The following is a 12,177-nucleotide window of genomic DNA, read 5'->3' on the forward strand; positions in this document are numbered from 1 at the left end:
TCAGAGATGGTAAAGGAGGTTGTTGGCTATTGGCTTGGGAGGAGAGAAAAGTGAAATACACACACAACCCTGGAGCTGCTTTTGAGAGGAGGTGGATTTCATCTCCCTTTCTGCAGGGTAGGGTCGTGTTTTTGCCAGGGCAGCCACAGGGTTGTGTTTTCAACACTTTGCAACCCACTCAATCTAGGAGCCTGGTTTGGAAGATGGGGTGGAGGGAGGTGGATGGACCTACCATCCTTAATCCAGATACAAGTTTAGGGGATTAACAAAAAGTTCTTCATCCAAATTGTAGCTGTGATTACTACAGGAAAGCCAGGGACAAGTCTGTAAAAGGGGATGAAGCCTCGTCCCTTGCTCAGTCCACTCTACTAACAACCCAGGGAGTGAGGACATGCAAGAATTTCCTTCCTACCATCATCCAGACAAGGATCTACTCCTCAGTTAGCCTGCCCAATAGATATGGTGGGGTATTTATTTATTTATTACATTTTTATACCGCCCAATAGCCGAAGTTCTCTGGTATGATGAACCTATTGGCTTCACCTCCTCCTAATCCCATCTATTTCCTTCTCTCTCTGGCTTATTTCATTTTTAGGAAAATACAGCCCATCATGCTGAAAGACACTTTACTGGACAAAAAAGTTTGCTGGACAAAAAGAACACAAAGAAAATAGCAATGAGGCTGGATTAATAATTTCTGATAATTTATTACACTTGCCATTCAGCACTCTGTATTCATAACATATTCTGTTATATGCTCTCTTATTATTGTAGTAGTCTCTGTGCATATAAGGTTATGCCGCTCATCCATGGAACACTCCTGCACCAGGCCCAGTGAACGTGAGTGCTCATGCACAAGGCCTATCCTCCTCATTAATTAGGGTTTCAAATACAGAAGTTCCTGTCTGTTCCTGCCATACAAAAATAAAATTGTCACCCAGCGCTAAGGATCTGATGAAGAAGGGAGCAACTGGCCTTAATTTATCGTATCATTACTAAGGCCCAGTGCAGACATAATGCAGATTTACTGCAGAGTGAGGTTCGTAAGAGATGGTCTTGGAATATGGACTCCCTCCTCCTTCCCTCTCCAGAGAGAAGGTGAAAACCTCAAGTATGTGCATACTATCCTTTGCACATATTTTATTGATCCTTCTAGATCATGACCATGAGATGCAATCCAGTAAAGTTATATAGTATTTGCTGAAGGTATCAGATTAGACATGGCCATATTATATGTCATAGAGGTAAATGATTAGTTAGCAATTACAGTCAATTAGCATGTATGCTCAAGCCAGGCTTAATTAACTATAACATTGTTCAAACATGCAAACTACAAATGTTAATGATGGCCATAAAATTAAATAGCCACAACATGTTTAACCTGACATTCTCAATCCAGTTTAAATACATTTATGTTCTAATGATAACTGCTCATAATTTACATGGGAATACAGACATAGGAATACCAAGTAGTGATTTTGTTTAAACATCTTCAAAATTATTCATTTCACAGCGTTACTGAAAAAGTTTCAAGCTTTATGTGATAAGGAAGGAAGAATTGTGCAGGAATGTATCTATAAAAGCACCTTGTGCACTTCCATCTTAGGAGGATGAAAAACATCAGACTTGCTATGTAAACACAGACAGATCTGTGTCTTTTGTTGTTTGTTTAGTTTAACCATACTGAACAGGTTGGCTACTGCCTAGCAAGTTCGTGTTCAAGATACATTTTTAGATATTCTGCTCTACAAATAATGGAAAACAGCTGCTAAAGAATTTAATAACCAGAGACAGCTAAAAACTAAGTTTAGTTAAGACAGCAGTTCACAACTGCAGTCTGAACTAAAAAAGGATGAATTTTACCATCTTGGAGAGGGCCTTTAGAAAAGAAGCAAGAGTGCTTCCATCAGAACAGTATTTCAGAGCCACCTAAAAGCCCTTTTTCCTATCATCATCAATTATATACATCTTAGACCTTGGGCAGCTTTTCAGGCCAGATGGACCAACTGCCTGATTCAGTATAAAGCAGCATCATACATTCATATTAACTGGATGATTTTTTTAAAGTCCACTACTCCTTAGGATGCCTGCAGAAAGCTGCCATACAAAAATATTTGGTGTATAAACATAAATTACATACCTGTATAAATCAAAGTGTGGTTTCTCCCACAGGCAGCTAGTTTTACTTTTTCTGGTTTTAAAGCTATGGATTAAAGACACAGCAGTTACCATTCCAAAAGGTATCACTCTTAAATGTGTTCAGTGTTAGCATTACAACCACTACGGAGTCATCTCATCATGTATCTGTGGCCACAGCTAGACCTAAGGTTTATCCTGGGATCATCCAGGGTTCGTGCCTGCCTGAGCACTGAATCCCCTGTGTGTCATCTAGATCAACAGGTTTGACCCCTGGATGATTCAGGGATAAACTTTAGGTCTAGCTATGGCCTGTGACAAAATGGGAAGTTGCAACAAGAGTACACTGGATTTTCAAATTATACAGTACCTAAATCATATGAATGGGTCATTAAGGAAGCAATCCTTAACAGACTTACCTGAGAGTAAATCCTATTGAACTCAATGGGGCTTACACCCACATAGATGTACAAAGAAGAATGGTGCTCTAAGACTAAATCCAACAGACTGTAACTACTGCATTAGCAGAGCTCTCCTGCCTTTTTCCATTGCACAAATGCTAGCAGACTACTTTGTAAACCTAAGATTGGCAAGTGGTTGCAGAAAGAGAACTTTGGTGAGCTTCTCTCCATGCGTATACTTTGGAACTTGGTTTCTGCTAGCACAACACCATTTGCGCTAGGGGAATGACACTCTTGAATACAACCCTAAGTATTACTTTTACTATCTCTGAAAACAGAGTATATATTGCTTAAATCATCACCGCCAGAAACTACCCCAATCTTACTTTTTTTCAGAGCTCGACCTCTGAGTTTAAACTACAGGAAAAGGCAAGAGTCCTCATGTACAGGATGGACATAAAATATGTCTTCAAACAAATAGTTTTCTATACTTTTTTTGGAGGGGAATAAACTTAGCTTGGCAAAGACCTCAAATCTCAGTGTGAGGAGATACCTAAAAAACCCTGCATTTTCTTTAGAAATCTAGAGTGACATCAGATAGCCTTTCAATATTTATTATAAAGCCAAATATGTAAGACAAACCTTTCACACAAGTTGGCTTGTTGATGGTATTCTTTGTTCCAAACCCTAGTTGTCCCCAGTTGTTGCTTCCAAACATATAGAGCTTACCATTTTCTATAGAACACAACATGAAAGAAAATAAAGTGACCATCACTATGTTTGTTTTAAGGTAATCTGACATAAAGGAATTACTACAACTGGCCATTTGCCAAGCCACCAAATATATAGGTATCGTACACTGCAGTGAATAATCAATTACAAACAAAAGCAAAATGCTACAGAAACATAGTGGAATTATAGATAGTCATAAATGAAATAGCTGCTTTGGTAACTCTTGATGAGAGAAAATGTGGGATAAAAATTGATAAATAATTTAACAGAATGATAGACTGCTTCAAGAGACAAGTAAATGAAGTATTCTTGTTTGTGTATGTTTTAATGGTGTGTGTTCGAAGGCAATGGAGATACATGTAACACTCATGCATCTCAGCATGGGGAGATATCTGGACTTCCACTTCATATAAACAGGAAGCACAAGTCACCATGCTTCATCTGTGTGTAATATCCAGAGCATCCTCAGGACTGAGCCTTATCAACAGCCTTTACCAGGTCAATTTCACAATGAAATATTTCCAACTTCTACAAATGTATCAATACATCTTCCTGCAATGCTGCTACCAGACAGTGATTAAAACTCTGATTTAGAAAGTTGGATATTGGGAAACATAGTCTTTAAACGCTTAACACTAACCTGTTACAACAGAAGTATGTTCATCTCCGCATGATATGTGCAAAGGCTTGTCATTTTTAAACCAAAACTTGCTAGGCACATTTTCTGCAAATTTGCTTTTCCCAAATGTGAATACAGCACCTGATTCTAAAAAGAAATAGCTTAAATATCAGTTGGGTTCCATTTCATACAATTCAACAAATATCTCTTTTTTTTTTTTTTTTGCTCTATGTTATGTCTAAATTCTAAGTACGTTATCGCCTCAATGTCCTAAGTTCCGCTAAGATATGGATACAGATGTTTTCAGCAATGTATTTATCTGATAACATTATTTAACAAACGGCAATGTCAGTAAAGGCAGGTTTCTCTATTTCAGGTTCAAAACATAAGCAGTACTTAGGTCACAATCCTATGCATGTTTAGGCAAAAAAAAGTATGGCTGGCTGAGGAATGCTGGGAGTTGTATGGATTTTTTTCTGTCTCCACATGCATACGAATGTGCCCTTAAAAGCTTATCCCAAGAGCAGACTCTCTAACCTCTTCTCACACTCAGATAAATACAATGGCTCTAAAAATCGCCTATCAGTTCCCTGAAATAAGTGCCACCACATGCCACTTCTTTTAAGGCATATAAAACTTCCCCAGCAACACAAATTTCTAATACAATCCTTCCAAATTGAAAACAAGACCTGAGTAGATTGTGCTTACAACTGACTATAGTATATTCCACATTAGCACCCTAAAATTCCCAGAGGGGATCAAGATAATTCTTTAGAAGAAAGAGGAAAAGAGATGTGGAAAGTCTCCATCCACATATTTATTTTTGTTCATCACCTTTTCTAAAATAAATTTCCATATATGCACTACAGAGCTATGATGGTCTGCTTACTCTGTCCCAAGGCATGTAAGATACATCCTGTTTTCAAAGATATCAAATGATCAAAGCATTCTCATCCCATGACCTGCCTTATGTTGGAACTTTACATCTTGTAAACCCTACCTCACCTCCCCAGCTTCTTAGGAAAGAGAACACAGGGTTGCCTTACAACAAGTTTTCTTCCAACTCTAGGAACAAATAAAGACAGTCACATCAGCTTAGCTACATATGAAACTAGCAGCAGATTTATTTACAATAACAATCCTGGAGAAACAATAAGTGCATTGGATCCTAAATTCATATTCTGTAAGTTCAAAAAAGAAAAAGAAAAAAGGAGCTTCTAAGAAGACTGAGAATGACAACTATGGTGCAATAAGCTTGCATGTGTGTAAGTGTTGTATGTGTGTGAGAGTGAATGTTTGTAGTATACAATAGATCAAAATCCAAAAGAAATTATAAAATAGCCTTTCCTAACCTGGTGCCCTACAGATGTGTTTGACTACAACGCCCACAATCCAATGGCTGGGGGATTATGAGACGTGTAGTCCAACACCTCTGGAGGTCACCGGTTTGGGGAAGGCTGGTATAAAATGTGTATATACACGCAGCCTCCGTCCTTTGCATAATCGAGCTCAAAGACGGGGAACCTCAAGCGTCCTTTCCCTGGAAGTAAGACCCACGGAAATCAAGGGAGCTTACTCCCTTGATAAGCCCCACGGGTTAGGGGCTTATCAGCACTCTCCTGAGCATGAAGCAGATGCGCCGGTTCTGCCTGCCTGCGCCAAGCCATGCAGAAGCGGGAAAAGAATAGGAAGAGATGGGGAGCCCGCCACGCGCTCCCCTCGCGGGCGCCGCAGATGACGACAGAAAACAGGAGAGGGTCGCCGGCACCAACCAACTTCCCAAGACGGGGCGGGGGGGGGAGCCAAGGGGACTCACCGGGCACCTGCTCCTCGGCCTCCCCCATGACAGGCTGGAGGGGGGAGGGGGAGGTGCCTAGGACGTAGACGGAGCCGCCTGGAGCCCGGAAGTAAACAGACCGCCTGCCACTAGCAACCGAGGCTGGCTCTACCATAGAGAGTGGCTTAAATGCCGATGTAGAGCGTAAGCTCTAGGCACTATAGAGACTCCCCTCTCCCCGCCTGAAAACCTCTCGGATTATAGTTTAGGGCTGAGTTTGAATAGTTCTGCTGCAGAAGAGGGGGAGATGTGAACTGTCTGTGTTGTCAAAGAGAACTGGAATGCAATAAATAAATAAAGTTCGTTTAAGGTGTCGCAAGTCGCTGAATAGTTCCCTAGCAGAATCTCCGATTGCAGGTAGCAAACTCCTCCATGAGCATGAATGGTGAGTGAGATGGAGACATTGATGTACAAAGGGGAATGCAATAGTAACAGTTATCTACACATTTATACTTACAAACATGCTGACCAGGCAAAGGTATAACGTAAGGAAGGACTGGGGGTTCTTAAGTGCGCATTTGGCCCAGGATCTGCTGTATCTCCCAACTTGTTTCGATGGCCATAGCTAGACCTAAGGTTTATCCCTGGATCGTCCAGGGGTCAAACCTGTTCACCTAGGTGACACACAGGGGAACCAGTGCTCAGGCAGGGGTGAACCCTGGATGATCCCAGGATAAACCTTAGGTCTAGCTGTGGCCTTTGTCCTCTGGGGATGGGGAGAGGTTGCTTTGGGTCTCGCACTCGATTTCTTGGAAGGTGCCTGTCTTCACACTTAGCCAGAGCCAGTTGCCAAGAGTTATTACTCTTTGCATCTTACAGTCGTCCAGTGCTTATCAAGGCTGCATGGCACATCTGGTTATGCAAGGTACATCTTGTTATTTCAGCATCATATTTTGCACACTTTTCCCAGAGACACCTTCTCATCTCCCATGCTTTATTACTATGCTTTCCTGTCTTGATTGAAGTCTTCACACACGCTCCTTTACAATCCTTATGCCCTTTTTACAGTAAGGAGAGAAACCATGCGCATCAGCATTCTCACATCCCTGACATTTCCAATTGAACGAAACCAAGTGGATCCATTTACAATAGAATGCAATCAAAGCCAGATACAACTTCTACATCAGAGCAGGGTATAGCTTAACATAAGAAAGGCTGGAATGTGGTTGCTGTGTTCTCTAAAAGAAAATTCAATAGGCCAGACGGGTTACACACAGATATCCACAAGTACTATGAAGATGACAGAAGGGAGTGGAATGGAAGAGAACACCCATTACTCATAGACAGAATCTTGTATAATAATCACAAGGAAAGGAAATTTCTTGTTTTATTCATGACAAGGGCACCAAGTTGGAGGAGGCTGTTTTATATGGTAATGTGTAGGCAGACACTCATCCATCTATCTTTATCCTAACATTCTTCATAACAACCATACATGTGCTACCTGAAGAGAAGCCCAGATGGCACTTCCCCACACAAGCTAGGTCAGTGTTTGAAGAAGTTGTGCTGCAACATTCAGACATCAATTCTGAGTGCTCGTGGGTGTGCCCTTGAGCAAAGCATCAGTGGGCTCTCTTTGGCTCTCATTCTCCTCCAACACATCCCTCCCCTTAGAACAGGCTGGACACTCAAAGGTCGAGAGGCAAAGCTTGGTGGGACCTAGAGGGTCAAGTGGCAGAGCCCACAAAAATGCTGCTCATCTAACTTTTAGATTCTAAAGTGTACAGGTTTTGCATGTACTTACAAGTCCCCTGCCACCAGCTAATGCCATATGATACCCAGTAACTACAGATAACACGATCTGCACAACTGGAAAGCAGGAACCCTCCAGAAAGGTAGTCAAGCCACACATCACATGCATTATATGATGGATGAATTAAGTGTGTAGGAAACACTTGTCCATTTTAAACATGGGCATCAAAACACTTGAGCCTAAAAGACAGGGGTGTGTTGTTGTTTTAAGCCTGAGAGATTATAACATACACAGCCTTCTCTCTCTGTCTCTCCCTTTCAATTCCAAATAGTTGGGACATACAACAACAGGAATATTCTACTACATGTTTATTAGTTGTAAACCTCCCAGAGGTATTTTATTTACTATTTTTTTATCCCAAGGGCCAGCTATGTGTTGTTCTGTTGCAGCAAAAAATCAGAGTCCCATGGCATCTTAAAGATGAACAAATTATGGTATAAGATTTCGTAGACTAGAGACCACATTATCTGATGAAGAGGACTGTAATCCATGAAAGCTTATGCCACAATAAATTTGTTAATCTTTAAGATGATACAAGACATTTTGTTGCTTTTATTTTTATCATACCTATTCCTCAAGGAATTGAGGATCTGCTTTAAATTTCTCTGTTGTCTGACCTTCACCAACACAGCTTAATTCCCCTTAACCAGTTTTTTAAAACGAGTTCAATTCCAATAGTCAATGAAAGAACAGACTCGTCTAGTGAAGGAAAGGGGTGGGGTAGGAAAAAATGTTATTTCAAAACACTGCAAGAGATCCTCTAACCGTGCCTGTTTTATTCATATTTTTTTGACGTTGGTTCCATTGTACTCCCAGCACTCTGGCCCCGTAAACGGAGGGTTTTACTTGAGACACGAAGCCTTTAAAACACACACCAAAAACCCCTCTTTATAACTATCGAGATTCACAGGAACTCTCTCCAGAATCGTCTCTATTTCACCGGCATTAGAGCGCCTCCTACCGGTTGATTTGTGCACACCCGGATAATGGAGCGAGCTGTCGCTATTGCTGTAAGGTGCGCGCCTCCTTATGTAGAGCCCTGTTGGGCCTCCGTGAGTGCATTGGAAAGGTTTGTGTCTGCTTTATTTGATTATCAGCGCTCATTGTAGTAAGAAAGAGAAGAGCTATTCTCCGTGTGTACAAAGTGTTTTCTTCTGACTAATGAGCTACCCAAACAATGTGGGGCTGTTTGTTTATTTACAGAGATCTGGTGTAACGAATTGGCTAAAGAGGCTGAGCTGAGAATCAGGACTTCCCTTGTTTGAATCTCAGTCATGTCCTCATGACCTTCGCCTAGCCACTCCCATTTGCAACACGGGGAATAATAATATTGATGTACCTTACAAGTTTGTAGCAAAGATTTCAACTAGATAGTGCATGTGAAATGCTTTGAACACGTAAAAGTGCTATGCAAATGTTGATGATGATTTTCAAATTGCCAGTTACATATCAATACATGGCTTTATAACAAGCATTAAGGCATTTCCACAGATGATATAAAGCTTATATAGTGCCTAAATCCTATGTTATTCACTTAGGGTGCTTCCAAACAGACAGCTCCTAGTACTACCAGTCAAAAGACACTGTGCAGATATTCCATCTTTCAGCCCTTCAAGTTTTTTTTCTTTTCGGTGTGGCAAGAAAAAAATATTGTGAAAGGACTGGGAAAACATGGGAGCCTTTCAGATGGAAAACGAAGTATGGCACCATTGCTCTGCCACGTTCACGCAAATTTATGGGGGATTTGGGCAACATTTTCTCACCACTTCTTCCGTCTTTTCTCTTCCTGAAGAAAAGTCATTAAGAGAAAAACAAAACAAAACATAATAACTGCACAGGGCCTTCTCATTGGCAGCACTAAGAGCCTCTATCTGGAAGCACCTTTCACTTGGGCACATGCACACATGATAGCATGTCTCCCATGAAGGAGGCAGTGTCATTTTGCAAGGAACGCCTCATCTGGAATCATCCAAAGTCTCGTGGAGTAAATTAATTGCCTCTAGGTGTCCAAACAAGGAAGCTTTTATCAGCTGGAAAGTGATCCTTATTTTCTTAACATTGCTTTGTTGGGCAAGCAGGCTAGTAAAAAAAGAAGAAGCAAGCTTTTGTGGATATTTGCAAAATTAGCTGAAACCTGAATCTAGTATGTGAATGTAAACTTATATTGACTAGGATGTAGACTGGAGTTCTCCTCCACAGTTGATCTTACACTAACAATATTCCTACATAGCCCAAACAGCATACAAGAGGCACACTTCTGCTTTTTAGTACAAATGTTAGTGTCACATTTGAAAATGGCCATGTAGTGGCTTCCTCGCCTTTTAAGGATCTAGAGAATGGACTATATTTATTTATTTATTTATTTATTTATTTATTACATTTCTATACCACCCAATAGCCGGAGCTCTCTGGGCGGTTCACAAAAATTAAAAACATTCAAAGTATAAAACAACAATATAAAACCATAATATAAAATACAATATAAAAGCTCAACCAGATAAAAACAGCAGCAATACAAAATTACAAATTTAAAACACCAAGTTAAAATTTATTTATAGACTGTTAAAATGCTGGGAGAATAAAAAGGTCTTCACCTGGCGTCTAAAAGCATATAATGTAGGTGCCAAGCGAACCTCCTTAGGGAGCTCATTCCACAGCCGGGGTGCCATAGCAGAGAAGGCCCTCCTCCTGGTAGCCACCTGCCTCACTTCCTTTGGCAGGGGCTCGCGGAGAAGGACCCCTGAGGATGACCTTAGTGTCTGGGCAGGTACATACGGGAGGAGGCGTTCCTTCAGATAACCTGGCTCCAAGCTGTTTAGGGCTTTAAATGTTAATACCAGCACTTTGAATCGGGCCCGGACCTGGATTGGCAGCCAATGAAGCTGGAAAAGGACTGGCGTGATGTGGTCTTGTCGGCCAGTCCCTGTTAGTAAACGGGCTGCCCTGTTTTGTACCAGTTGAAGTTTCCGGACCGTTTTCAAAGGCAGCCCCACGTATAACGCATTGCAGTAATCCAAACGAGAGGTTATCAGAGCATGGATAACTAGCTAGGCTATCTCTGTCCAGATAAGGGCGCAGTTGGTATATCAGCCTAAGCTGATAAAAAGTGCTCTTTGCGACTGAGTTCACCTGTGACTCAAGTGACAGTTCTGGATCCAAGAGCACCCCCAAACAACGGACCCGTTCCTTTCGGGAGAGTGCAACCCCGTCCAGGACAGGGCAAACATCACCTCACCGGTGATGAAAATAGTATGCCTTTATATGCTTTTCTCATTCCAGGGCAGAGCCTTGTAGGAGCTAGCACTGCATAACATGGCAGTGTCATAGAGTCAGGGCAAGGTCAGATTATCGGTTTTTCAAGGGCACCCTTGAGGCTTCACTGCTTGATCCAATGAGCTGCTGTACCTACGCAGCTGCTCCATAGGATGAGACCATTTGTTATAATGATCTCTGCTCTTCTGACAGCTGTTGTTGGTTTTGATTACTGCTGTTGCTTTTCACTATGCTGTTTTAGCATGTTTCAGTTTATATGTTTTAATTCATTCTTAGCAGTTTGTTAGCTACCCTAAGAACATATGGCTGAAGGACAGTATATAAATTAAATAAAAGTGAGGCATGTTTGCAAGTATGTGCTAGAGTCTGATGATTTACAAGGGCTCCCTAACCTTTTTGGGTCAGTGAGCACATCTGGAATTTTGAGAGTGTCATGAGCGCTTGCACAAAATGGCTGCAATAGGAGCTTGCCCATTCATAAAATGGCAGCCCTGGTGGATATGGTGGGTCACAAAACACTCATTTTCAAGAAAGCAAATTGGTGAGACTAAAAGAGAAGTAACTTGCCCCAAAATCTAAGTACAAGGCAGAGATGGGGACTGAGCTCCAAAACGCAAAACCACTCTTATGAACCCAAATAAAGATGACACTGGAGGGCAGGACTTCTCTTTGCAGCATGTCAGCTTTCCTATTAAAAAAAAACATTTTAAAACTTAAAAATAATAAGAAATAAAATAACAATCAGATGGGGCAGGGCACCCCGGTGGGTGCCGAGAGAGATCTCCATGGACACATTGGAAACCTCAGCTTTAAGATAATGCTATGTTGTGTGCATGATTCATTCATTTGCTGGTACAGCAAGTCTTTGGTATAGTGGAGGAGTGGTGCATCATGTGTAATGTGGACACCTGATCACATGGATGTCTGATTTGTGTGATACTTCCCCTACAAAAATAGTGGAGGGTGGGAAGAGAGAAGATTGCATGAATTAGCTTTCTGTGTGATCCTGTGTCTATATGGAGCACTGCATCACACATCAATTTCTGTGTGGTGGAGAAGAGAGTGTGCCCCTACTCCACCACTATGAGAAGACTCTTGGCACCAGGTGAAAATCTGGACAGCACTATAGATATTGCTATAATGTTTCGACAAAGGGCTCATCTACATCAAGCAGGATATTGCACTATGAAAGCGGTATACAAAAGGCAGGAGCCACATTACTGCTTTATAGAGGTATTGAAGTGCACTGACAACGGTTGGGGCCCATTGACACATACCATATACCGCTTTCATACTGCTTTCGTAGTGTTATATCCTGTTTGGTGTATATGTGTCATGGGCCCCAACAGTTGTCAGTGCACTTCAAAGCAGTAGAGTAAATCCTGCCATGCACTTCAGTACTGCTATAAAGCAGTAGTGTGACTCC

The 12,177-nt window shown here is 41.4% G+C and overlaps 1 protein-coding gene across 8 annotated transcripts in view; it reads right to left on the reverse strand.

Annotated features, from left to right (window-relative positions):
• RPGR (retinitis pigmentosa GTPase regulator) overlaps positions 1-5,749 on the reverse strand; it is a 44,511-nt gene extending 38,762 nt beyond the window's left edge. For 6 of the 8 annotated variants that reach the window (XM_063126516.1, XM_063126514.1, XM_063126510.1 and 3 more), the window contains exons 1-4: positions 5,705-5,749; positions 3,910-4,035; positions 3,180-3,272; positions 2,141-2,203 (exon numbers count right to left, since the gene is read on the reverse strand). In XM_063126516.1, the coding sequence (XP_062982586.1) occupies positions 2,141-2,203; positions 3,180-3,272; positions 3,910-4,035; positions 5,705-5,732 (310 nt within the window). In that variant the 5' untranslated portion in view covers positions 5,733-5,749. Of the gene's footprint in view, positions 1-2,140; positions 2,204-3,179; positions 3,273-3,909; positions 4,036-5,704 lie in introns of those variants that run through there. The other 2 variants (XM_063126511.1, XM_063126512.1) reach the window with 2 other exon arrangements.
• Positions 5,750-12,177: the final 6,428 nt, after the last annotated feature.

Source organism: Elgaria multicarinata, chromosome 5 (assembly GCF_023053635.1).
Source record: "Elgaria multicarinata webbii isolate HBS135686 ecotype San Diego chromosome 5, rElgMul1.1.pri, whole genome shotgun sequence".
In the NCBI taxonomy this organism is placed as follows: domain Eukaryota; kingdom Metazoa; phylum Chordata; class Lepidosauria; order Squamata; family Anguidae; genus Elgaria; species Elgaria multicarinata.